Raw genomic sequence first — 25,394 nt, forward strand, 5'->3', positions numbered from 1 at the left:
ACCTTTCACCAATAAGCTGTACACATAATTTGAAATAGACACTTTTGCAGAAAAGATATGCTTTTTATACTCTTCTTATGGTTGGTTTTTTTCACCGTGCTGTGTGGCAATGCAGCAAGTATTACTGTACTTTATGAAATGAGAAATTCATCTTACAGAAAGATCTGGACCCACCTTTAAGCAAATAAAGCTACACTCGGTTAAATCCTGCATATTTATACCAAGTCTGAATCAACTTATAAGGAGTTTGCTTGCAAAGTTTCTCAGAAAGTAACACCATAAAACAAATGTTGAAACTAACACAGCTGTAGCTTAAGATGTTTAAATCCTATGATATAGATACAATAATTAAGAATGTATACGTTTTGCCATTTACAGTCTTCCACTCTGTTATTACACAATGACCTAGGCTTTCAGATAATGACCTGATGCAATTACAATTTCACTACAGATAAAATAATTTATAATGTATCATTCATACAGATAGTAATTTTTAGTCAAAGAAACAGAGCAAGTGCAAAGTGTAGAATCTTAAATATTATGTCAGAATTATCTTAAATGTTTATCTTAATGAAACATCTACATAAATTCTAATTCAAATTATGTGCTTAATATGACTGTGTGGTGGGTTGACCCTGGCTGGAGGCCAGGTGCCCACCAGAGTCGCTCTCTCACTCCCCTCATTCACTAAACAGGGGAGAAAAGGCACAATGAAATGCTTGTGGGTCGAGATAAGGACAGGGAGAGATCACTCACTAATTGTTGTCACGAGCAAAACAGACCGAACTTAGAGAGGGAATTCATCTAATTTATTACTAAGCAAGACAGAGTAGAGGAATGAGAAATAAAATCAACTCTTAAAACACCTCCCTCCACCCCTCCCATCTTCCCGGGCTCAACTTCACTCCCGGCTTCAACTTTCCCCCCTCAACGGCACAGGGGGACGGGGAATGGGGGTTACGGTCAGTTCATCACACGGTGTTTCTGCCGCTTCTTCATCCTCAGGGGGAGGACTCCTCTCATCGTTCCCCTGCTCCAGCATGGAGTCCCTCTCACGGGGTGCAGACCTTCAGGAGCAAACTGCTCCAGCGTGGGGTCCCCCATGGGGTCACAAGTCCTGCCAGCAAACCTGCCCTGGCGTGGGCTCCCCTCTTCACGGGTCCACCGGTCTGGCCTGGAACTTGCTCCAGCGTGGGCTTCCCACGGGCCACAGCCTCCTTCAGGTGCCTCCACCTGCTGTGGCATGGGGTCCTCCACGGGCTGCAGGTGGAATCTCTACACCCCCTCATCCTTCCTCCATGGGCTGCAGGGGGACAGCCTGCTTCACCATGGCCTTCACCACGGGCTGCAGGGGGATCTCTGCTCCGGCGCCTGGAGCTCCTCCTCCCCCTCCATCTGCACTGACCTTGGTGTCTGCAGAGTTTCTTACATCTTCTCACTCCTCTCTCCGGCTGCAAAAGCTCCCTCTAACTGTTTCTTTTCCTTCTTAAATATGTTATCACAGAGGCGCTGATGGGCTTGGCCTTGGCCAGCGGCGGGCCCGTCTTGGAGCCGGCTGGCATTGGCTCTATCAGACACAGGGGGAGCTTCTAGCAGCTTCTCACAGAAGCCACCCCTGTAGCCCCCCTGCTACCAAAATCTTGCCACGCAAACCCAACACAGATGGCTATCAGAACAAGTATTTGACCATGAGAACGTGAAGGAAGTATTATATCTGAACAGCTATTTTTATATCCAGTAAGTAAATTACTTTTTATTTCTATGAATTTCAAGGTGCATATGGCAGATGACATGATGTCTATATTCTGGTTGACTGGAAAACCTTGCACATGAAAAGCTGTACAGAGAAGAAAAGGATAAATAAAAAAAAATCAATAGACATTTTACCTAAAGGGAAAAAAAAAAGCAAGTCATAAGGTAATCTAGTGAGAGGTTTTAAGGTGTAATATATCTCTGTTATTCTTCCTGAGCAGTAAATAAAAAGGTGATGCTTTTGTTTGGTTTGTGGTCACAAAAGGGCCAGCACCTATGATTCTCAAGGCAGCAGCCAGCAGTAAAAATATCCTAAAGAGAGAGCTGTTTTTACTGGTTTAATTTCAACATAAAATTTCACAGCAAATACAAAACTGAATTTATGTGTTGGGTTTTTGTTTCCTTTATACCATTATTCTTTCAAGCCTTCTTTTTCAGGTATTCATTTCTTTTCAAGTTTTTCAATTTATTATTGCTCAGTAACATCACCCTCACTAGATTTAAAACTCTCAGATAAACATCACCTTTTCTTCTGTGTTCTCTTACACATCATTTATAAGTAGCAGATTATGGCTCAGCCCAAGCTTGTCTTTTCAAATTCATTCTCTCCCTAAGCATTTCTTTCAAATAAGATGTGTGTATACATGTATTTCAGTAAATACGGACCCACAAAATACCTTGACTTGTTCATAGGTAGAATTTTCAGGCTCCTCTTTGGCTTACACAGTGCTGATCATGGCTTGCCACCTCCTCACCGCCCTCCACTGAGGTGGGGAAGTGATACTATCCTGATTTTACAGCTCAAGCCCCAGCCCAGATCCCAAACTATTTACACATCTAACCAACAAGTTGGATTCTTGCTTAAAATCTGACACGAAGTGTTAAATAGAAAACTAATCCTATATCTCTGAACTACTGACTTACACAATGACAAGGCTTTCTATAGAACACAATCAGGCTCTAAATTCTGTTAAAATTAAGAATAAATGCCTTACTATTTACGGGAAAACAATGAAGCCAGTATGAGAAGCACTTATACTGAAAAAAGGGGGCACCGTGCAATAGATGTGCTGTTAACATCAATTGAAAGTTAGGGAAACTGAGACTCAGCAGATTTAAGGTATCGGTGCCGTTTGCAGAGGGAGTGGATGTGTACTGGCATTCTGCACAGTCCGTGGTCAGTTAATGACAGCCTGGTATAAATTGTATCCACTATGTCTTAAAACCTTTTGAAAACAAAATGGTAATATTTTAAGACAGTTCTGGGGCAATTTTCATTGGGCCTCCCACATAAAAACCTCTTCCATTTATTATGTCAGGACTAGAAATATGCATAAATTACAGCATTCAGTCTTTATTTGAAGGCTGCAAGCGCTGAAGACTCTAGGTATATTTTTCTCAAGAACTTAAATCATAATTTTACTCTGAAATAATCTAGTTTCATCAGTCACCCATGGGATTAGTTTTACTTTTTTCTTACAGACTAAGGAGCTAGATGCCATCAGCCGTTTATGTAGCATTTTTACTTTTGCCAGTAGTTCCACACTATGATCAAGCCATTTGTTAACATGCTTTTAGATGAACATATTTTGGTCACTGTATTTATTAAGACTGATGTGCTGTAGCTCACATGGACATTTCATGGCAATAAAAGTTGAATACTCACCATTTCTCCTTGTATAATCACTGCAAATACATTTTCTTCATGCAGTTATCTCCTATTAACAATCACTGGTTTCTGAGGAAACAGGCAATATGTTCAGCTTATTGTGGGCCTGTGAAAACTGCGTAGGGAATAGGCCAAAAATTACATGGGCTTTTCCTTATACCATAAAAATCTCCAGAAATAAGTGCCAGACTGTGTAAATATCACATGTACAGAAGTTACAATAAAAAAGTAAATATAATACCTGATATGAAATGTATCACTAATGCAGATAGAAATAAAGATTCTTAATTGCTTTCAGTAATCATAGCAGGATAGGTACAGTCTGGTAAGTGCTCACTAGGTCAGCTGCAGGATTATGCAAACATGGCTGCATCACTTGAGCCCTGAATGTCTCTTGGGACTGGGGAACACAGCATGTACCAGGCAGGCATTTTTGCATTCAGTGGTACCTCCGGAAATGAAGCTTTTGCTTTTGGGAGGATGGCTGGTTGGTTGGTTTTGCAGAAGACAGTGTTGAGGTGTTGATTACTTTAAAGTAAACTGTTCCTTTCCTCAGCAGTTATAAATTCTGCCAAAAAATTGGCATAATTATAAAAAAACAGAGGAGCATAGTTACTGATATTAGCAAGTTTACCCAAGATCTTTAAATAAAGATACATAAACTGTGAACTTGATGCTACCTTTGATTGCATATAGAGCAAGGGTTAAATCTCATGGTGTCTGGTTTTCCATCGTCACGTGATTTTTTTTTTCTACTCTTCATAGTCAAAAAGGCAAGATATTAAATGCTTCTTGTTACATGTAAAGCATATGGCAGAAATAACCTGTGTCATCCATTTCACAGCTTCAGCTACGCGCATAGGTGTTGCGGCTCAGTCTCTCTGGCAAGTGACGCATTGTTTAGAAAAGCAGCAGTGCAGTGCCTATCCATGCTGCGTACTGCCTTGCAGCAAATGGAAAATATCTAATCCTTGTTGCTCTGGAGGGGAAAGTCACACACTTAAATAAAAGCTCCAATAAATGAAAAATGAGGCAGCTTCATAAAAGAGTACTTAACTTGAATTTGCCAGTACATTTCATAGGTGGCCTTGACCAAGAAGACTACATTGCACTGAGAGTAATTTTACTGTAAAAACTGAATGAATGGTGCAGATTTGTCCTTTGGAAAGCTGTTTTGCTGATATTGTGTAATACAAAGCAAATATAGTCTAGATTTCTTAACACCTTTTAAAACTATATGAACATAACATGAAGTATAAATGACATTATTACATAGTATTATATATTATTCTATCTTCACATTGATTCAGGTGTGAACAGTCACATTTTCATGATTAAGAAGCAAATAGATAGACCTCTTAAATGAAATAACAGAAAGAGCCATATTATCTTTGATTAAGAGTATTTATGTTGACAACTAACTAACTAGAATTGCTTTATTTCATTTGAGAGTTCTTAAAAAGCTAAAATTGTTGCTGTTCATTTATTTCCCTTAGATAACAATAAAATTAAAGTTTAATAGTTAGATTTTATTTTTTTAATTTTCTCACAAAAGATTAAAAAGAAAATCCCTGGCAGCTGGTAATTTTTTTCTCCTATTTCCAGATTGGGTAACAGTTCTGAGATACTCTACTTGCAACTATGTTCTGTTTGATGCTGTACACAGAAAGGACCAAAGAGCTAGACACTCTACAAAGCTTACCATTAAAGCACAAGAGAGGGCAAAGCCAGGCACTGCAGAAAGACAACACAGCACAAAGGACACAATGAGACATCAACCATCACAACAAGCCATAAGCATAGACAGCAATTGTCATTTATCATTATCATTTTGGGGGTAAACAGCATGGCAAAAAAGCTTCTTAAAGATTAATCTTAAGGTGGCTGAGGTAACCTAAGAATACATATAGGTGTGAGATGAAGAACGGGAGAGGGCACAAAGATTCTTTTTTGGAGCATCGAAAGACAAGAACTTTATATTTAATGTGGTGGAGAAAAGGGAGCTAGGAGATACACGTGGAGAGAAGAGATGGTTAACACAAGCAAAGCAATAAAGTGGTCTGCACATCTGTCCCTTAAATGGGAATAAGCAAAGCAAAGTTGTCTTTACCAGTAAAAAAAATTAAAACCTAATCAAAAACGCCAGTTATGTAACGGATATGATATACCTGTTGAAAGATGTATGTGGATAGGACAGGACCTGTTAAGCAGAAGGCATCAGCACATTCGGATCCAGTATGGATGCATGAATCTACCTAATGTTTCAGTATTTCGGTAGTTTTAAGGATGTTATTTTTGATTAATGCCTGTGAGAATTGCTCTTTCTAGAAAATCCTGTATATGGAATTATGGCATCTCTCCATAATTGCTGTCAAATCACATTAACTACTTATTCTGGAAGAATTTAGGGATGACCAGCTACCTGCCTGGACAGAGATAAACACAGAGACATAACAGCTTCTGAACACAGGTAAATGCCACTTCGCCCAATGTTAAAAACAGAAATAAGATGCCAGAAAAACTTTTGAAAGTTAAAACCCTTTAAAGAAAAGTAGAAGTAATTAAGGCCCGTAATTTTCAGTCACTTGAAGCGGAGTCCTCTGAAGTGGAGATTACTCATAATCTGCAGCTGCAACAAAGACCCATGTCATTTCCATTCATTTTATTGGAAAATTTAGAAAACCTTGCTCTCTGCATATAAATTTCTCCTATTGAACTTATTTAAATTGATAGGACTGATGTAGCACAAAGTGCACGACTGTTTAAGATGCATATCAACTTTTTTTGATTCTCAGTCATTAGCAGATGCCTGCATGCAGTTTTGATTTTAAATTCTAAAGATAGCTAATTTTAGAATTGTGATATGTTGTAGTAAACCAAACAGATTTGTCCAGTTGGGTCTTGAAAAACCCAAGGTGACTGCACAATCTCTCTTCTGGGGATAGGAAGCCAAGGGGAATAATTCCTCCTCTTCATCTACCAGCTGCAGTCCTATTAGCATGGCATGGGATACTGCTGCCTGCCTTTGCTGCCCGGGCACGCTGCTGACTCGTGTTCGGCCCTTCTCAGCAGAGCTGCTCTCCAACCAGCTCCTCTCTTTACCTCTGATTTCTGGGCTAGCAGAAGCAGCTGATATTGCTGACCATAAATTGGAAATTACCAGTCTTAGAATTCAGTATTACTAAAGGTGGGTAATTTTGCTGTTTGATAACCATTTTACAGCAACTTTTTTCTTCTTTTTGAATAGCATTTACACTTCCAGTATCCCAGAACTTTCTGAATTATTCGTAACATTAATACTTTCAGTAAATTAAGCATGCCAAGCTATCAAGTGAAGACACAAAAATTAAAAAACACCATTTGTTTGAGAAGCATAGCACAGATAATAGGATTGCAGGAAACACTGGCTTCGGAAAAGAAATAATCAGGGAGGCAATTTTCATTTTTTAGCCAATGTCTTGACAATTTCGACACATAGAAGTAATCTGTGAAAAAAGGTTGGAAGAGGAGGCTGGGAAATAAAGTGCTACCTCTTAGACTAGCTATTTCTGGATCAGTGCTTGCATCACCTGCCTGCCAGAAGCTTCTGCATACAAGAAGTCCCAAGTACAGAAGAGCTGCAGTCAGACCAGGCCTATATTTAGCCTAGAATACCTTGGATAACAGTTAAAGGAAGAGTAGAGCCACATACATGGTATTTGCCCTAAATATTCTGTTTCCTGTCACTTGTAGCTCAGAGGCCTCCTAAAACAGGCTAAATTTGACTAACTTCTGGTTTTACTCCTATGACCCATTTCACTAACTCATTACAAAGCATCAGTTAAGGTTGCTGTCTTCCCTGAAAGCACAGACTTGACTTTACCAAAGATCTATGAAATGTACCCCAATTCTGTCAGAAAGGATTACGCTAAATGCTCTCAATGCTTAACCTCACCCACCATATGAAATGGCCACAGGAAGAGAGGGGAACCAAAGAATGGGAAGACAGGCAAAGCAATGAAGCAGGAGTCCATAACGTCTGGCTCCTGAGTTAAATGCCACAAAAAGATACTGTTGAATAGCTATTTACCACAAATTCTGACGCTAATTTATTGTAGTGGTTTTCCATACTAGAGCAAAAGTCTAAGCCTCCCCAATAAACCCCCTCTTTTCCCTTCCTGTAGGATGCCATCATCCAGGACAGCTAGAAGCATGTAGCAGCCAGGAATGCTCTACAGACAGCTCATAGCATCTCATCATCTTTTCTCTCAGTTGTAAATTTGGGAAATAGCTGTTGAGATGGGATAACTGCAGTATTTTTAAGTATCTCCATAGTACCAACCTGCCTTGGTTTTCAGTATATGAGAGTGTGTTGTGCTTAAGCTTATCTTTACAAAGGGAAACCTCCTCCTTCCCCCTCCGTTCTCAGACAACACTGCAGGGGCGTTGCTGTCTTGCATTTTCCCTCAGGCTTATCTACCTGTCTTTAACGGGATCTTAGCAATAGCCACAGCCTAATATTAAAGGGGCAGGGGATTGACACAGACAGGACATAAAAAAAACCCTAAAACACCACCCTACCCCCACCACACCAGTTTCTTTACCCAGACATGCTGCTTACAGCTTGAACTAGACCGTTTCCTTCTTACCTACAGGAAGGTGTCACAGGAGTTGGGAATTTCCCTTTTTTTTTTTTTTTTTGAGGGGGCAGGGAGGGCAGCACACCCTTTCAGCTCTGCTATTACTCCTTTCAGGGTTCTGTTGGTTTTGGGTTTTTTGTTTTCTTTTTCCTGTTTGAACCAGATTTGCAGAAGTTGCTGCAAAACTAGACTTAGAGCTATCAGTAAGTTTAGTGCCTTGAAAACATTAGATTTTCTTCACCATTTCCCCTCCACTTAGTTCTGTTAATGGTTCAGGATTTCATGAGTCCCCAGATGCACACAGCAAAGGAAGGGTGTGCCAAGACCTGTTGCTCCTTCACCCCCAAAGCAGATCGATGTCTGATCAATATGCGCACATTTGAGCGCCCGGAGACAAGGACACATTATTCTTCTACCCCAGTCACTGAAGCAGTTATTCCTTCAGCCATTCACTTGTAGTTACAGGCAGCAGAGCTATGACATTTGCTTCCTATCTGCTGTCTAAACATGCATTATGTTCTGTTAAAACAGATGTGACTGTGCAGCTTATGCCATTGTGCTGAGGGCACCGGGGTGGGGTGACTACTGCTACTCTTGGGGCCACCAACTACACTCATCTGAGAAAGCACTATGAAAAACACAATGCAGTGGAAGACACACGGCAAGTTGAGAGCAGCTGTAAAATGCCTGCAAGATCACAGAAAGAGATCACATGCCGTGGAGGTTTTCCAGTTCAAGCCGTCAAGAGACTAGGAAAGTAAAGTAAGAGACACAAAAAGCCCTGAAAAGGCTCAACTACCACTACGATTTCCCCACCTCTTCCAATATTTTTCTTGTAACCAGTCTCAGCAAAGCTTTTTATTTTTCCCCATTTGCCAACAGCGTTAGCTACAGAAAAGCACTTTGACTTGGGGGACGGATGTTCATGTGAAAAACAAGGCATTATCCCTGAAGTCAGGTAGACTTTCATTCCCGTTAGCCCCCTGCAGAGGTACAGGCTTCTCGAACAATGGGAACTGGTGTTATTCATTTGAAATAAGGTTGCTAAAACCAGGCAGGACAGGCCCCAGAAACTCTACAGACAACAGACCTATCTCCAGCAGTGGCCAGAAAAGAAGGCACAGGTGATGCAGGCACTAGGAATTTCATCAGTCCTTGCCCTTAGGCACCCACCTTCTCAGCAGAGCAGAGCTCAGTAAGGGAAAGGAGACAGGAAACAACAAAAACCCAAAAAACCCGAACATATGGTGGAGGGGAAAGGAGGAAAAATCTAGGCAATTAAATTATGCAAGCAGTCTGCGTATGAAAACTCCAGTGTCTGATCAAGTTTGGCAATGGACATGGGGATTTTACACATACTTGGAATTAATTCTTGTACATCTTCCTAAAAAATATGAAGAAGCACTACAAAACTTACTAATTCATGTCAGATGTGGTACTAATTAAATGTTCCCTACACAAAAGATTTCTGTATAAAGCAAACATTGGAAAAAAAAAAAATCACTGCACAAGTTCAGTAGCAGCTATCAGTGCTTGGATGGCACTTCTTTCCATGAATGTTTTTTTTGCTGCTCTTGTTAATTCAGGACATGAAACTCATCCAAAATAGTAACTGATGGCTGGCGTTCTTCCAGACCAGTTTAACTTACCATGTTAAAAAAAGCCTCTATTTTCAAAAATAAGACTCTTATTGTACCTTTTATTATACCTTATAAAGATATACAAAACAGTTCAGTACTAAGACAACTACATGTTCTCCTGAGGGCTACATAGTCCTCAACAGGCATCTGCACACACCTACAATTGATTTTAGTGAGTTTTTCCTTTAATCCAAAGTTCCTGAAAAGGAGGAATCCTTAAGACCTTGCCCCACCCCTCCACTTGTTCTCAACTACTCTTAGATACTACAGTTCTGTTTGTAGCAAAGCACTGCAGTCACACAAACCATGAGTCTTCCATTTATTCTTACAATTTACTATCTTTACCTTTTAAGCCAGACTGCTCTTCTAATACACTAAAAGCTACCCTTGGTAGGAAAAAAATTGTCACCCAAAAGGGTTTAATTCACTTTTCAGGCCAACTACATCTTTGGTCTGTGCTGAAAATGACAGCCAGCACAACAAAAATCAACTGCCACCACAGGTACTTGAGGTTTTTTTCCTTCCTTTTTAAACAGGCAACCAACAACTTATTTTCCCACTGAAACAGTTACACAATGGCTGTATATCAAATCTGAAAACTCCTCAAAATTTCAAAGTCAATGAAAGCCAGATTCTAGAGGGAGACAACATGGGTAAAAAAATATCAATACACATGATATTTTAATACAAAATATTAGCTTTTTCTTTTTTTTTTTTTTTACACAAGTCAGGTTTTTTAAAATATAGAACCTTAAAAAATGAACAAATTGCTATCCACACACTATAAACACTTTTTTGTGCTCAGTTTGATCAAGTTATCAGAACAATTTAAACACCAGTCCATAGTTTAAACACTGCCTTGAAGTTTTATGAAAACTATGCCGCACTGTGCACTACCATTATTATATGTACAGTGTGAAGCGCCTTCGTTCAGTTTTAATACGGTAGTAGAAACTGTTCAGTTATCAGGTTCTTTGTGCAAGGATTTCACATTCTACTCATGCTGATGACAGATTTGCATTACATTTCAGTGGCACTGGTAAGAGCAACCACATGTAATTCTGTGAATGTTCACTGGAAGAACGTCCGTTACATGTACTGAAATACATATTCTGGAAGCACAAGTTCTTCAGCTAGATAAAAGAAAACTTGTTAGTTTAGGGGAAATACTAGCCTGATGAGCCAAAACTTAACAATTTCTAAGCACTGAAATGAATTTTGATTTCTCAAAGTTGAATAAAAATAACTATCACATTTTCATAGAGATGAACTATATAGCAGGTACATCTCAGGAATATTTGTAATTGCCCGTTTTTTTTGAACCCATAGAAAGAAAAAAAATTCCCTCTAAGTTGGAGGTCTTAAAAGGTCTTGTTTTAGTAGTAAATCATCCACAAGTTGCAGGCTGTTAGCCAAGTAGATTTTAGGATGATTTACTTGCATTACAGTAATTTACACAATTGAACTTTATGCATACAGTACAAAACTATGAACAAAAAGGTGAAGCAAACTTTTTTATTTATATTCAGGTAAAAACATTAACCTGATGAAGTAAATTATTGCAGATTTGAGAAATCAGCACATAAAACAGTTGGACAGAGCATTGCTTACAGGTGCTTTATCTGTGTCAAAAGACAAAGGCTGAACTGTTTGTTCCAAGCTAGCGCTGGGGGCGGGGGTGGGGAGGGGAAGAAAAAAAAAAAAGGGAAAAGACTACAAAAGTAACCAGGAACTTAGATCAAGAAAACTGTTTACTCAAACAGGGAATGAAACAACTAATTTGTCTTTTAAAAAAAACTTTACATCAATTCGAAATGCTCTGGCCTTACCACAATACACACTGGCCAGCCCAAGCTGTTGGACTTCAACTACATGAAAGAAAGAATTCTTCCTGGCCTCTAGTAAGAGGCTTTTGCTGCCTGAATCACTGTGTAAACAGCTCTAGAGCTTCGACCGGTAAAGGCTGTCGCCATTATATCCTACCACTACAGTAAAACTATGCTATAAGAAAGGTTCTACCTAGTTACAAAGGCTGAATTATATTGACAATATATATTTGATTTCAGTAAAATTTAAATTATCTTAGTCAGAGAAAGAGGCATGGAGCAGTTAAATGTCCATGCTAACCAAAACATAACAATTGTTGAATGTTGCACACAAAAAGAACCAAGTGAATTGCACATCAGACAATACATGAGGATGGGTAAAATTAGAGGCAGGTGAGGGTACACAGAACTAGTCTACTAAACTAGATTTGTCAAATACATGGTGTATTTTAATTTCTGTACTTATGTACAAAAGTTGTCTTTGGAGGAAAAACTTCAGACTTAGCTAGATGGATACACACAGCCCAGTATTAAACTGCACAGCGACATTTATTGTTCCAGCCTGGAAAAACATCCCTTTTTAAATTTCACACAGCAAAGCAAGTTAAAAACTTCACTCATCAAATAAATGATAATTTAAACAAGAACTTGCTAAAGAAACCTCGTCACAACAACTTTTAGGGCCTGATCACTTTAAGTCCATAGGGGCCTTTAATGAATATCAACCAAGTGTCTTTGTTTATAATCTGCAAGCCGTTTTTCTACAACAAGAAGGCGTAACACGTTTCCTTGACTCAGGTGATATATTTAGAAAAGAATCATGAGTTTCTCTTTTGCTGTAACAGGCAGACATTGCATTTTTCATTGTGATCAGGAAAGATGGAATGACTGCTGCCCTTCTCTTGCAGCTATCAAGAGTTTTTCACGCATTATCTCAATAGTTGAATAGTCCGGCAATTTGAGATAGTTCACACAAGTCATTACTGACGGTAAGAAATCATCTGGATTCTCTGTAGACTCAAATGTCTTGCGTACAATTGTCAACGGAGGATTCAAACTTCGAAAGCCTATTAATGAGAAAAGACATTCAGAATAAGGTTGTTCCTCTTGAAACCCCACAGTTAACACTGTAGGTATCTAACAGTGGCAGACACATCACATAACTGACTTCTCAATCTCCATTTTTAAAAGTTTAGAACGTGGCTTTATAAGGCCATGTAGCAAGCTAAAAAATACCTAAAATCCTTTCTTTTCTGTAGATTAGTTTTCCGAGATTTTTTTTAAAAAAAAAGCTAGACACATCTACTTTTAATTCTGTATGTGTAAAAAAATCTATTCCAATCACAATGTTTTAAAGAGTCTGTTAGTTTCATACACATTTTCTAAGATTCTCAGAAATTACGTATGACTGTTGTACCTTATTTTTTTATTCCAGCTAAGGTTTTTACACTCCTAACCCTCAATCCTGTCTGCACCATCTCTCCCCAAGAGAGCTCTAAAATTTTTTTTCTAGAAGAGAATCAACTTTTTCTTATAATGCCAATACTTTAACTAGGAAAAAACACCCAAACAAAAGCAAACCCCAAAGAACATAAATAATGAAACAGATGCATAAATTCTGTTTTTACTTGCAAAGCGTTCAGCTCAAAATACAGTAAAATGTGTATTCTATAATGGTTCCTAGCAAAGACAGTGAATTCCTCAGTTTTCTTCACTACCTCTCATCTAAATTCTAAAATTCAAAAGGGAGAGAAATTAAAGTTTATCATTATGCTAGTATTGTCTCCTTTCTAGAAAAAAAGATTATTGTTTCCAGGTAGCTATGCATCATTTCATTGTTGTCATGACTTAATGCACCTCTAAGCCAAGGAAAACAGTATCAAGGGGTTTCAGTTTTATTTATATTTTGAACTACCTTTTGCCCTCCAGTAGGTTATCTGGTAACATAAACCTGGAGAGAGTCAATTGAATGAAATGTCGTTAAGATTAACGCAAAATTTGAGAGTTCTACCTGAAGTCTAACCAGCCACTTCTGAAACTAGAAATGTCAAACAAGTTTGAACCTCTAAAATACAGAGGTAAGTAAATTTTTCCTATACTGAAATAATCCACTTATTCTGAATTGCATTAATAATACCGATTTCATATACAGAAATATGTAATAAAGAAAACCTACCTCCCACAGGCAGTCTGGGGCTACCTGTCACAAACTGAAGAAACAGTCTTTGCTGTTCACTATCAAAGCTACTGAGAATTTCAAAGAGATACTTCACTGCTCGACTAAGGAGGGAAAAAAAGCAAGCTATTATTATTTAGTTTACAGTTAAAATAATTGTATCAGATGCATATTCAGTGCAGTATGAATATTTTCAAATAAATTTCATATAGTTCTTTTAGCATAAGACTGTATCAAGATTATTTAAATATAAATAAATATTAGCACTAGAAAATACATGAGACCAACACCATACTACCTGTCATGTGTATAACCGTGATCTGGCCTGCAACATTCCATTAAAGTCTTTGCATCCCAAGTGTCTGTTTTACTGCCGCACAAGAGCTGCTCCAACTATAAAATAAAAAACAAGGAAGGAAGTTTTCATCTTAAGAACTTGAGGTAGAACTGGAGAAACTAGAACAATCTGCCATTTTTACTAGCCTTAAATTTGTTGCAGAAAAAAAGGTGGTTGCACTCTTTGAAAGTAATACCAGAGAGGCATGAAGAAGAATCACCATGAGCAGTTACAGATCTGAGTTTTAAGAGACTCAGATTGCAAAGCACCAAGAACAAGAGAGTAACACAAAGGCTTGGCTGACACTGCTTCAGAGCGTGCTTAACTTCATGAAGTCAAAGGTCTAAGTTTATGAAGGTAAACAAACACTTCAAGTACAGTCTTCAAATAAACTCCCTAAAGTCAGAGTAATAAAACATTCTCTCTTCTAGTGCAGACAACCATAATTGTGTCTCAATTCAGTCCACTTAAAAGCATAAGAATTTTTCAAGGAAATCAATATGGTGAGTGGTGAGAACAAGACAAAACCAACTATCCTTACTTTTTCACCCCTTCATCTGAATCTCCTCTTACTCTCTAAAGCTTTGTTAAAGAGTTGACTATATATTTTTTTATTAGAGCATCCAGGTAGCATCCACAGCTATAGCTACTAAGAGGTACTGCAACACAAGGAATTAAAGTATCCATACCAGTGTAGAGAGTCTGCACGTATAAGTTAAGCACTTTTCTCAGAAAAGCTGGATAAATTCAATTTTAAAGAAAGTGGAGCTGTTCATAATAAAAGCATCAAATAAATGATCACCGAACACAGAAATCCTGAATATTCGAGTATGCAATTTGAAGGACACCAAGTTTTACTAATATGCATCAGAAATGTAATGTAATCAGACTGTCACAACTGCACTGCATCCAGTGCACACCTAGGTTCATACTGCCCACACGCATAGATATAAGGCTATAAAAACATCAGTGAAAACAAGTTTACCAACCTCCTCAGGATAGAAGTACTGAAGATGACTGAGGGGGAAGACTGATTCAAATCCATCTCTGAATGAGTCAAACTGCCTGGCAACACCTTCATTTAGTGCCCAGAATATAACCAACTGCAGGGAAGAAAAAAGTCATTTGAACAAAGGAAGCGTGGAATGATCACTACTACATGAAAGACTACAGCTGCAGAAAAAACCTCTACAGAAGCCTAGCCATATGCTCACTGTAGTTGTGGCAGAGTGTGAACTTTGATTCATGAAGCTGCTCTACAGCATTGCCTCATTCTGCCTTAATTCATAAGCTCATACTGCTGCATGTGTGCAAGTGCAGTGCCGCTGCAACACCACAGACAGAATTTGTTGGGTTTTTTCTTTACAATTTTCATCTGGCCTGTCATTGCAAATTAGCAAGTGTCATTTGGAGTTCAAGCAACCCCATATTTAGAATACCCTAAGCACACAACTCATGCAGAGTTTAAGCAACTTATTTGCCTTTATTTTTGATAAAACAAGGTTAATACATGGAATTCAGAATAGCTGGTTAAACTGACCCTATTTAAACAAAATATTTTAAAGCAAATCTAAACATTTATTGGATGTTTTTAGAAACCTAACCTACATGTTGTCTCTGTACACTGATATCCATTTAAAATTTAGCAACTGAAACAGAAGTCGTCAGGGCATCGTTGGCAGTATTAGTTTCCCCCCATGGAAACACGTGTCCCTTTTCTAATATATACTTACAAAGAGTAACTTTAGAATTTTTGTTATATTAAGTAGCTTAATATTATAAGAATACATGGAGAGAAAAAAAAAAGTATTTAACCCTGTCCCAAAAACTAGAGAGTTACTTGTTCCAGAAAACTCTCAGATACAAGAGCCTAGTAGGATCTCTTGATATGCTTTCCTACAAAGTGTCAGGCATTGAATTTCAGGTAAGACACATACCCTTACTTTCACACGTCAGGTTGCAATACTGAAGAGCAAGCTGGTAAGCACCAGCAGCACAGAAGGCTGTTCTATTGTGTTCTATAACGTAGAATATTCTATGGCTATTCTAGCAGCAGAGTTGCTGACTTAGAATTGTGATTACTTTTTATTAAGCTGCACTGTATTCTTGTGGATTCAAAGAGGAGATCAACCTGTTAAGGCAGAAAACTGCACTCTGGAAGCTTTTTATCCACAAATTTAGAACAAGCAAGTTGGCCTCCTTTATAGTACAGGGAAGAAGATGGGAAAAGAAAGAAAGAAAAGAGGGAATAGTGTCTTTCACTATACTGGTAGCTGAAATAGTTCCACCTTCTGATAAAGGTAGCTCCTGTGGGAACAGTCCTGGGGGAAAAAAGGGAGGTAGAGGTGGAATGACATGACTGCAGGAGTGGCATGAAGAGCAACAGCAGGATATTCTAGCTTTTTATAAACTACTTTTAATGATTATCTACACACAAGATTTTAATGAAAATTACATTTTCAAGAGCAGGGCAGCTGACCCACAGAGAGCTGTACAGGCTAGCTGATAAATTCAATATACTGTTTCTAAATTGAAATTCATCATACTTGTGATACAGAGGACACTAATGTTCTCTCTGAAATCTTTTCCACTTCCTTGACATCAAGTCTGTAATGCTAATTACGGGGACTGAGTTTAAAAAGTTTCCTCTAAGGCAGGAATATAAAGACAAGGATTAGAAAGACTGCACAAGTGTCCTTTAAAGAAAATAGTTCCGGAGGTTGTTTAGAAAGCAGGGGAAAGCAAGCTTTCTATAGTGATCTGCTTTTCCTTTACAATGCCAGAGGCCTGCAATAGGACAACTACTGGACATCCGACATGTCTGCAAGCCTCTCTCAGCTTATCAGATACCCAATACATGTTACCTAGAAGAAAAAAGGACCACAGATTGTATGAAAATCAGACTTGAAAGCAAGGTTGCTTTCAAGCAACTCGGCTTTCCTCAGTAAACACAGACTGCAAATGCTGTTTCTAACAAACTATGGTTGTTGGCATTGCCCATCTGTAAGTCTGCAAATGACTTTATATCCAAATATGTTTAATTTTATGAGTGATTCTTGACTAGCAGAATTTGCTTTCAACAAATAGAGATGAGAACTGGGTATGTGCATAACAGCTTGTATCCGGAAGATGAACAGCAACTGCTCAATATTCAGCTGTAAGGATTAAGGAATAACTTTGCAAAGTTCTCAGTTGATATCCAGGAGCTTATATGTCCCTTAGTGAATCATTTGTACCAAAACATCAGGTATGTTTCTAATCAGTGCTTGAAAAATCTTAACAGTCCTCAGAGTGAAATTGGCAGCAGACTAACTGGTCAGAAAATGCATTATTTAGGAATTGGAATAATGGCTTTTTCACGATGCAATCAATCATTCTTACCTCCATCCCACTCACGACTTCATGTGATAATATTGTATTCTCCTTCCTTTCCCAAACTGTTTTCCAAGTTATTTTTAACCTGTTCCCTTTAATGCTTTCTTATGCAGGAACAGTTTCCTACCTTTGTTCAGCGGTATCACCCTTTTGTTTTTCTAGGTTTTATGTCCCTTCTGACACAGGAATAAATCAATATGCAGGTGCACTGTAAACTTATGGCACTGTTTCATTCCCTGTTCCTTACTTATTTTTTATGATTTGGGGGTTGGTTTGTTTTTGTGGTGTTTTGACTTGCAACTGAGTTGATGTTTTCTGAAGTCTGACTCCCAAAAATTTCACTGTTGTTCTAACAGTTCAAAGCCCACTGGAGTGTGCGTGCTACATCACTACTGCAAACAAATTCATTATCATACCCAGATGTGGGAATGTCTTAAAAGATTCTGAAAATCCACAGCTCAAATTACTCCACTTACTACAACACTTCTTATCCAAAAAAATTCATACTTCCAACCACTTCATTATATGTAAACCAGACTTTTTTTATACTATAAAATTTTCAACTCAGGTGTGCTGACTAGGATTCAAATAGTTTTTCAGTAGTAACAGACTAGTACAGAACAGAAGCAATTACTAGAAAAATTATTGCTGAGCCCAGTTCACAAGAATGAACTGAAATATATGTGGAAACAAACTACTTGGGAGCAAGGTGAGGAGGAAGAAAGAAAGAAAGTTTTAGGCCTAGCTTTGCTTTTACGTACTCTGAGATACTCCTCTAAATTGTGGATGGTGACTGGTGTATCTTTTCCCCCTTTTTTCAGTTCTATATTAGGAAACCCAGGAAGCGTGAAGTCCAGCCCTAGATCTTCTACTGAGCAGCCATTCATAGTCAGAGCCTCCAATGCATACTGTAGACTTTCTTTGGTCTAAAAAATTGAAAGTGAAAACCAGTGAGAACAATGCATTCACATTAACTTATCCAAAAGTTATGACTTCGAAAGCACTTTTGACTAAGTAAAGATTTCTATAATAATATTAATACTGTTACAGCACTCCTTGCTTGCCTTCTATATTTTTCATAGATAACAGTAAAACAAGACAAACCAAATAAACTACCTTAATGGATAAACTTGAAAGATCACAATAGTACACTCTTTTCTAGCAATTTTAGAATGACTTTAGCTTCTTGTGTATTATTTATTTAGAAAATACTATTGCAAGAGAAGGAGATGTGTAATATGCTAAGGCTCTTAGGCTATGTTTTTCCTTAGAATAGTTAGCAGTATTCATATTTGGTGTGCATACTGCCATTTTTCAGCTTTCATCCACCAGGTTTCAGGTTTTTCAAACTCTTGTTGGGAAATTAAAAGCAGTGATCAAGGAGAGAAAGTGAGACTGAGGTGAAGAGGAATAAAGGCCCACAAGCTTGCAATAACTTCACTAGTAACAAAGCAGATGTATTAAGAGTATAAATTAGGTTATTACCACCTACCATCTATTAACATTGGATGCTAGAAAGAACATGCATGCCAAAGACTTTTTATCACTACTCTGCAACAGCAAATGCTATTATTTTTAGCTAAGAGTGGATAACCTTGAAAATTTAAGACTTTTCTGTATCTATAAAAAGAACCTGTATGCTCACACATGAATCCCGTTTACACCAATTCTGCATACAGCTTTCAGCGGGGGAGGAAAAAACCCACAAAAGGCACTCCTAAGAAAACCTGAAAATTTTACTAAACCCACTAATAAAAAAGCCAAGCCTTTTGAATGTTCAAAAATCAAGGACAGATTTTTTTCCCCTCTCATATTAAAGTTAGCTAGTCTTTTCAAAGTGAACCAAAAAGAAAAGTTACCTTAGGCAAACGTCTGACAGTTTTAGCCATTTCTAGCCTGTGTTTAATCACATAGAAGAATCCCATAATGAATTTCTCATGTTAGAGTCTACATTACAAAAAGACCATGTTATAATTACTAGCCAATAATTTAATAACAATAGAACTACCTCTTTTATTGGAAGAAAGTTATTATCACTATTAGCATCAGTATTAAGCACTACCATACACTCTCAATTAGAGCTACAAAATCCAAATGTGTGTGAAAATGCACTCTTCCATTCCTAGGGTTACTTTCCCACCTGTGTTTTGTCCTGTTCAAGTCTTTTCTTTTGTCTTACAATATCTTCAAGGTGATATATTGATTTGGCTACTACTGGATCAATACTGAACAAGTCATGCGATGTCAAGGAAGTTTCCTGTCGTAACATCCATTTATAAAAAGGAAGTCCAAGAGGAAGGTCCACCTGGAAATCAAAACTTTGTTTAGTATTGAACTGTTTTCCAAAACAATATCCTATAGCTATTTTATTTCTTGACTAGCTTTAGAATACTGTTTACTAATTTCATAGTTCTGGTACACACCAAAACACTATGTCTGAGCATTTTTACCTGAGAAATTTATAGCTGAGAAAACACAACTGACAGCCTAGTGCATATACATTAGAACAATCAGCAAGCTAGCAGCTGGAAATAAGCCCAAAATGATCTTGAAAGATTGGAGAGAGATTACAACACATGGCAGGCAACGGCTTTTCCTTTTTCCACTATGGTCTCAAAAGCCACTGTAAAGATCTTCAACAGATACTACCCTTTCTCCCCTCAAAAGCTCAGCTGCATCTCCCCCAGCCCTGCCCAAACTGCTAGAGCTGAAAATAATTCCATGCAACTCTCAATGTTATTTTTTTTCCCCAACAGTCAGAACTAGAATTTTCGTTTAACCCTTCAGAATCACATTTTCCACTTTATTCTCACCAGTCTAAAATCCATGATTGCCTTGGCCATTAGTTTTCCCAGAAAGCGGAACTTCATTTTAACTTTTGCAATGTGAGCTGGCTTGGCTGTTCTACCAAAAGGAAGTGCAAAAAGGCCTTGAAGGTTATGGATGTACTTGGTACCTTCCTGGCTTCCTGTTGAGGAAGAAAGAAAGAAAGAGAAAAGTTCAATACGTACACTGCTAGTTTCACTCCACACACAAGTTTGAAAGCTGCTATCAGACAACCATAACCCAAAGCTTCTTATTAAATTTAAAAAGACACAAAGAAAATCACAGACTATCACGAGGCATATTATCTGACCACAAATTGAGGTGCTCTTTCAAGCAAAGCCATTCAAGTACTTACAGTCGACTTAAAAATCAGTTCAATATTAGATCAATATTGATAGTTCAGGTAGTAAAACATTTACCTTTTGGATTGGCTAAAGTCACTTCTTCTCCCCTCCAAAGGCCTAAGTCTGCTCTCTGTAGTTCCTGAGATACAAGTGCATAGAACTCTAGCGTGGGGCCTAGGCCTGTGCCAACCTTCAGGGGGAGGGAGGGTGCGGGGAGAGGAGGGGGAATGAGATAGATAAATAAATGAGTCCATTAGGCCAGTTTGAGTATCAAAATCTTTACTTTGTCTGAGAAATATAGTACATTATTTGCTATAAAGAAGACTGCATTGCAAAAAGTATCTAGAGAACCTAACTACGCCAACATTTACAATATGACTGAGCTTGGAAAGACCACATATCAGAGGGAATAATAGTGGAATAAAAGCATTAACCACCTAATGATCATATTATAGAAGAAACGCACACAGCTGTTTGCTTAGAGTTAGGAAAAAGTGCTCTGCAGAATAAGACTGAATATGAAATTTAGTAGATCAGTAAGAGTTTCTCCTAGCAACTAAAAATCACAACCAAGTAGATTAGGGATAATTAAGAGATAAAATTTTGTGGCCTCAGCAATGGGAAGGATCAAGAGTCTGATCAAGTCATTCTATGAAAGTTGTAGTTTTTTTGTATTAATCTTCAGTAAAAAAGGGTTAAATTAGACTGCATTGATATTACTTACTTCATTCTCATACTGGATTTCCAACATGGCTCTTGAACTGCCTAGATCCTGCATCACAGATTCTGCCTGTTTCAACAGCTCATCTCTGTTCACAGTGCGCTACACATTAGAGAAGTTTTAAGTAGTGAAATTATGTCTGTAAGTCCCAGCTCCCAAGGCAGTTACAACAGGAAAAAAATTAGTTATGCAAGTTTTTCCACCCCATGCTAATAGTTCCACAGTTCAACAATTTATAAGCTTGTACTTTGATAAAATAACTCTTGCTTCTATATGAACACTGACTAAAATTAAAGCATTTTATATCAAATGAAAAACCAATGCCTTACATTTGTATCAGTATAACTAACAGGTACTACTCTTGCCAAGAATGTGGCAGTAGGACTATAACATAGCAGAGAAGTGTTGCCATGTGATGTTACATACCTCAAACTAATATGTGGAGAAGAAAATACACAATAAAGATGCCGAAATCCAGCAACCTAAAGGAATAATCTTATACCCTGCCCTTGCGGATTCTCTAATAGGAAAAGCAGCAGGTTTCAAAAAATGAAAAACAAACACTCCCCCCAAAAAATCCACCACACAACAGCACTGGGATTCCTACATGTTGAAAGTTATATTTTAGTTGAACTAGATTCTCATGTGTCTTGCCTTTTTTCCCCAGAGGTATTCAAGATCATATAGCAGATCTACACCGAACAGCAAGTCTTAGTTCAAGATAACATCTCTCCAGACTCAAGGCAGACACCCAAGACTCCCTCAATTTAAAACAGTCGTATCTTAGTTTTATTATGTTGTGTTTTAATACTCTCCCAGAATACAAGGACAATGTGTTTTTTTATTCAGGTAACACTTAAAGGTCTAAATCCTATTGCTTGAATTATTCTGAAAATCTACATAAAGCAAAACAGAGGTTTACAAGCTCATACATGAAAAAAAATCACTAATGTAACCTAAAACTTAAAGTTCGTTATTGGAGTATAGTTTCAGAAATTATGTAAAGACTCCAATTCAAAATTAAGCAGGATGCATAGCATACTCTAGTCACTTCTGACACCTAGTGGCAGACACCCAGAAGACATTGTGCTTTCCAGTCTGGGTTTTAAAATTAATAAAAACAAACCTCCCCTTCATCAGTATACTACCAAAACTTGAAGTTTTACAAATAGATCTTGCTTGCAATGACATTCTTAAAGAAAATATATGAATAAGCAAATAATTCATTCCATTTTCAAACACGATATACCTACTTTTTTCCTGTCCAGTCGCGGTGCCACTCTGCTATCCTGAGAATCTGATTGATTGATTTCTGGATTAGTATCCAGTAGTCTTTGCATGGCTCGATCACGATCAAAAGCAGTTACATAAAACAGCATTTGACGGGTATCAAATGGAAAGAAAAATGGGCTGTAAAGAGTATTGGATTAGTCAACTGGGTTCCAACTAGCATCTATGACTATAGTCATAGTTTTAGTTTAAAACACAATAGAAACATAGTATGCCTGATAGCAGTGCTTTATTGAACACCATGGTGAAAGCAGCCTCCAAAAGGAAGCCTTCCAGAACACACTTTAGTTGTAGTTACAATGCTTATGAGCAAGAGTCTAGAGATGGAACTTAATATAAGAAGGAACCACCAAAAAAAAGTTTGAGAAACTTCTAACTGTTCCAGAAAAATAACTCAAATACTTGAATGTCTTGGCTATGCAAAGTCTATATCAGAAAATAAATACTCTTTTACTTGATCACTCCTGTTTTACAATTAGTAAATCTAACTTAGATCAAAGACTTTAAGAAGGTAGCTCAAGCTCCCATATTGGGGGGGGGGGGGGACAGGGAAAACCTGCCTACAGCAGCACCAGCATTCTACCTTCCACCATTTTCAAAACACGCTTTAAATAATCTGTGAAAGACTACCAGAGAAACTTAGTTTAATTTATCAGTTCTACTATTTGTGAAGGCACGTGTACACTAATAGCATAGTCCTCCACTGACATTTAAGTAAAAAGGCAGTTTTACAGAGCAAATACTGCTACAGAGGTTTGTAGAAGAATATACATTCATACTCATAATTTGATATCTGGAATGTTTATGAAGAAATTTAGAGATCTTATTTTAAAAATGAAAAACCAAAGAGCTTCTCTAGAGTATGTATTTCCAGTCAGCTGTCACCAGTGTTGCTTCAATTAACATGCATGAAAAATACAAGAATGTCAACTCTGATTTCTCATTCTTTCAAGTGCAAGAGTTTTACAGCTTATACTCTGTATCAAGATACTACAAAGTAGCATGAATACAGCTTTATGAAAATTATTTATAATATTTCTCAGTAATTATAAAAACATTTTCCTTTGTACCATATTGAATATGCTAAGATAGATGTAGTGGTAGGATAAAGATGCCACTAAGGAGTTTAACAGGAGAAAAAAAATTACCAAAATAATCAAGTACTATTATTTCAATGAGAAAATTTCAAATTGCTCAGAAACTCCTGTAAGGAGTAGTGCAAACTTTGCACCTAGCCCATCCCTCTGTATTTGGTTTAAACTATGGAATATAGGTGTAAACATATTCCAAGTATCGCTATGTAAATTAGCAAGACTTCTCTGACTACATTTTATCTCCCCCAGCACTTCCAAAAGCCTTGTAACAAATGATTGCACCTGGGCTGCCCAAGCCCAGAGGCCTACTGAACTCAGATTAGAAACACTGTGCAGTGAGTCATTCATACCATGTTTTTCCAAGTTCTGTCAGCCAAGTTGGTATGTTTCCTGTCATAATCACCAAAGGATCCTGAAGCTGCCTGTTTGCTTTTGCTGTCAGTTTACTGTTGATAAACTCTGATGTTGGAATTATCTCCTTGCAGATTGCATTCTGTGTTCAATAAAAACAACGTACTTTTTACTTTGCAAAAACAAAAGTTAAAGAAATGCTGTAAGAAATACCAAGCCTTTGTTAAGAGGAGTTTTTTTATGCTTTTAATTTGCTTATCATCAAAAGAAGGAAAAAAGGCAAAAACCCCTTGTCACTTTGGTCATACAGAGTCTAAGCCATAAAAGAAAGACTGAGTAGATTTTCACTGTTCGTTTTCTTTTCAGGTACAGTGTTGCTCTTTGAACTTAAGGAAGGAAAAGGCATGGAAAATGTGTTTAACACATCAGAGGAAATATGATTGACTATATGAATTTATAGCCTTCACCTTACAAGTTAGAGAAATAGCTAGGGGAAGATGATAGTATTTACATTATTCTGTCTTGGTGCGGGGAGCAGCAGACAGGGGAAAAAGGCTATTTTAAGGTGTTTCAGGACAGAGTTGTCTGTATCGAGTATTAAAGTGATTTAAAGAGTGCTCTACTCACATCATACAAGTAATACCAGTATCGACTGATAGCATGTAAAACTCTCAAAAGAAGAATAACATCTAATGAAGGATCTTCAAATGTTATGTTTTCAGGTGGAGTAGATATGAGGTAAACTTCTAGAGGGTTTAATACCGAAGGACATACACCATCTAGCAGGAAAAAAATAATATTATCAAAACAAATCAATTAGAAGTCTTCCCAAGACTTAATTACTAGGAGCCTAGGTAGTATTAGCCATGGCATTCACTTAACTACAACAGTTTAGTTAGACAATTCAGTAAATATCTTATTTTTAGTTTTAATATATGCTTACTTTTCTTATACTATATTTGCTTTAAAAGAAACAATATGGTGTCTCAAACACTCATCCTCCCCATCCTTTCAAAAATTTCAGAAATCTAACCTATTAGCAAGGCAACACACTCACCATGCCACAATTCATCATGCTTTTTAGAATTTCTAGGGGAGGTTTTTGTGGGAGCAGTTTGTGCTCTTCCTCTTTTACCACCAACACAGTCCTTATTACCATCTTCATCCTCTCGCACAGGTTTGTACCTAAAAAGTAATTAGAACTTAAAAACGTGTTTGTGAAATACTAATTTACATGGAAACAAAAGCAGTTATTAAAGTGTTAGTTCTTTGATCACCAGAACTTTACTTGAATGACAGTTAAAAGCAGAAAGACGAGAACAATGCATTTGGGTACGATCCAGCCTTTGAAGAAAGGCCCTTGGAAGCAAAGTA

General features: G+C 37.6%; 1 protein-coding gene across 9 annotated transcripts in view; it reads right to left on the bottom strand.

Annotated features, from left to right (window-relative positions):
* Positions 1 to 11,181: 11,181 nt before the first annotated feature.
* TRIP12 (thyroid hormone receptor interactor 12) overlaps positions 11,182 to 25,394 on the bottom strand; it is a 79,002-nt gene continuing 64,789 nt past the window's right edge. For all 9 annotated transcript variants that reach the window (XM_054835699.1, XM_054835698.1, XM_054835697.1 and 6 more), the window contains 13 exons: positions 25,078 to 25,205; positions 24,648 to 24,799; positions 24,020 to 24,162; positions 22,539 to 22,695; positions 21,289 to 21,387; positions 20,640 to 20,754; positions 20,208 to 20,362; positions 19,535 to 19,699; positions 18,156 to 18,320; positions 15,009 to 15,122; positions 13,981 to 14,075; positions 13,683 to 13,786; positions 11,182 to 12,573 (listed from right to left, as the gene is read on the bottom strand). In XM_054835699.1, the coding sequence (XP_054691674.1) occupies positions 12,377 to 12,573; positions 13,683 to 13,786; positions 13,981 to 14,075; positions 15,009 to 15,122; positions 18,156 to 18,320; positions 19,535 to 19,699; positions 20,208 to 20,362; positions 20,640 to 20,754; positions 21,289 to 21,387; positions 22,539 to 22,695; positions 24,020 to 24,162; positions 24,648 to 24,799; positions 25,078 to 25,205 (1,789 nt within the window). In that variant the 3' untranslated portion in view covers positions 11,182 to 12,376. The remainder of the gene's footprint in view (positions 12,574 to 13,682; positions 13,787 to 13,980; positions 14,076 to 15,008; positions 15,123 to 18,155; positions 18,321 to 19,534; positions 19,700 to 20,207; positions 20,363 to 20,639; positions 20,755 to 21,288; positions 21,388 to 22,538; positions 22,696 to 24,019; positions 24,163 to 24,647; positions 24,800 to 25,077; positions 25,206 to 25,394) is intronic.

This window comes from Grus americana, chromosome 9, assembly GCF_028858705.1.
Source record: "Grus americana isolate bGruAme1 chromosome 9, bGruAme1.mat, whole genome shotgun sequence".
NCBI lineage: Eukaryota > Metazoa > Chordata > Aves > Gruiformes > Gruidae > Grus > Grus americana.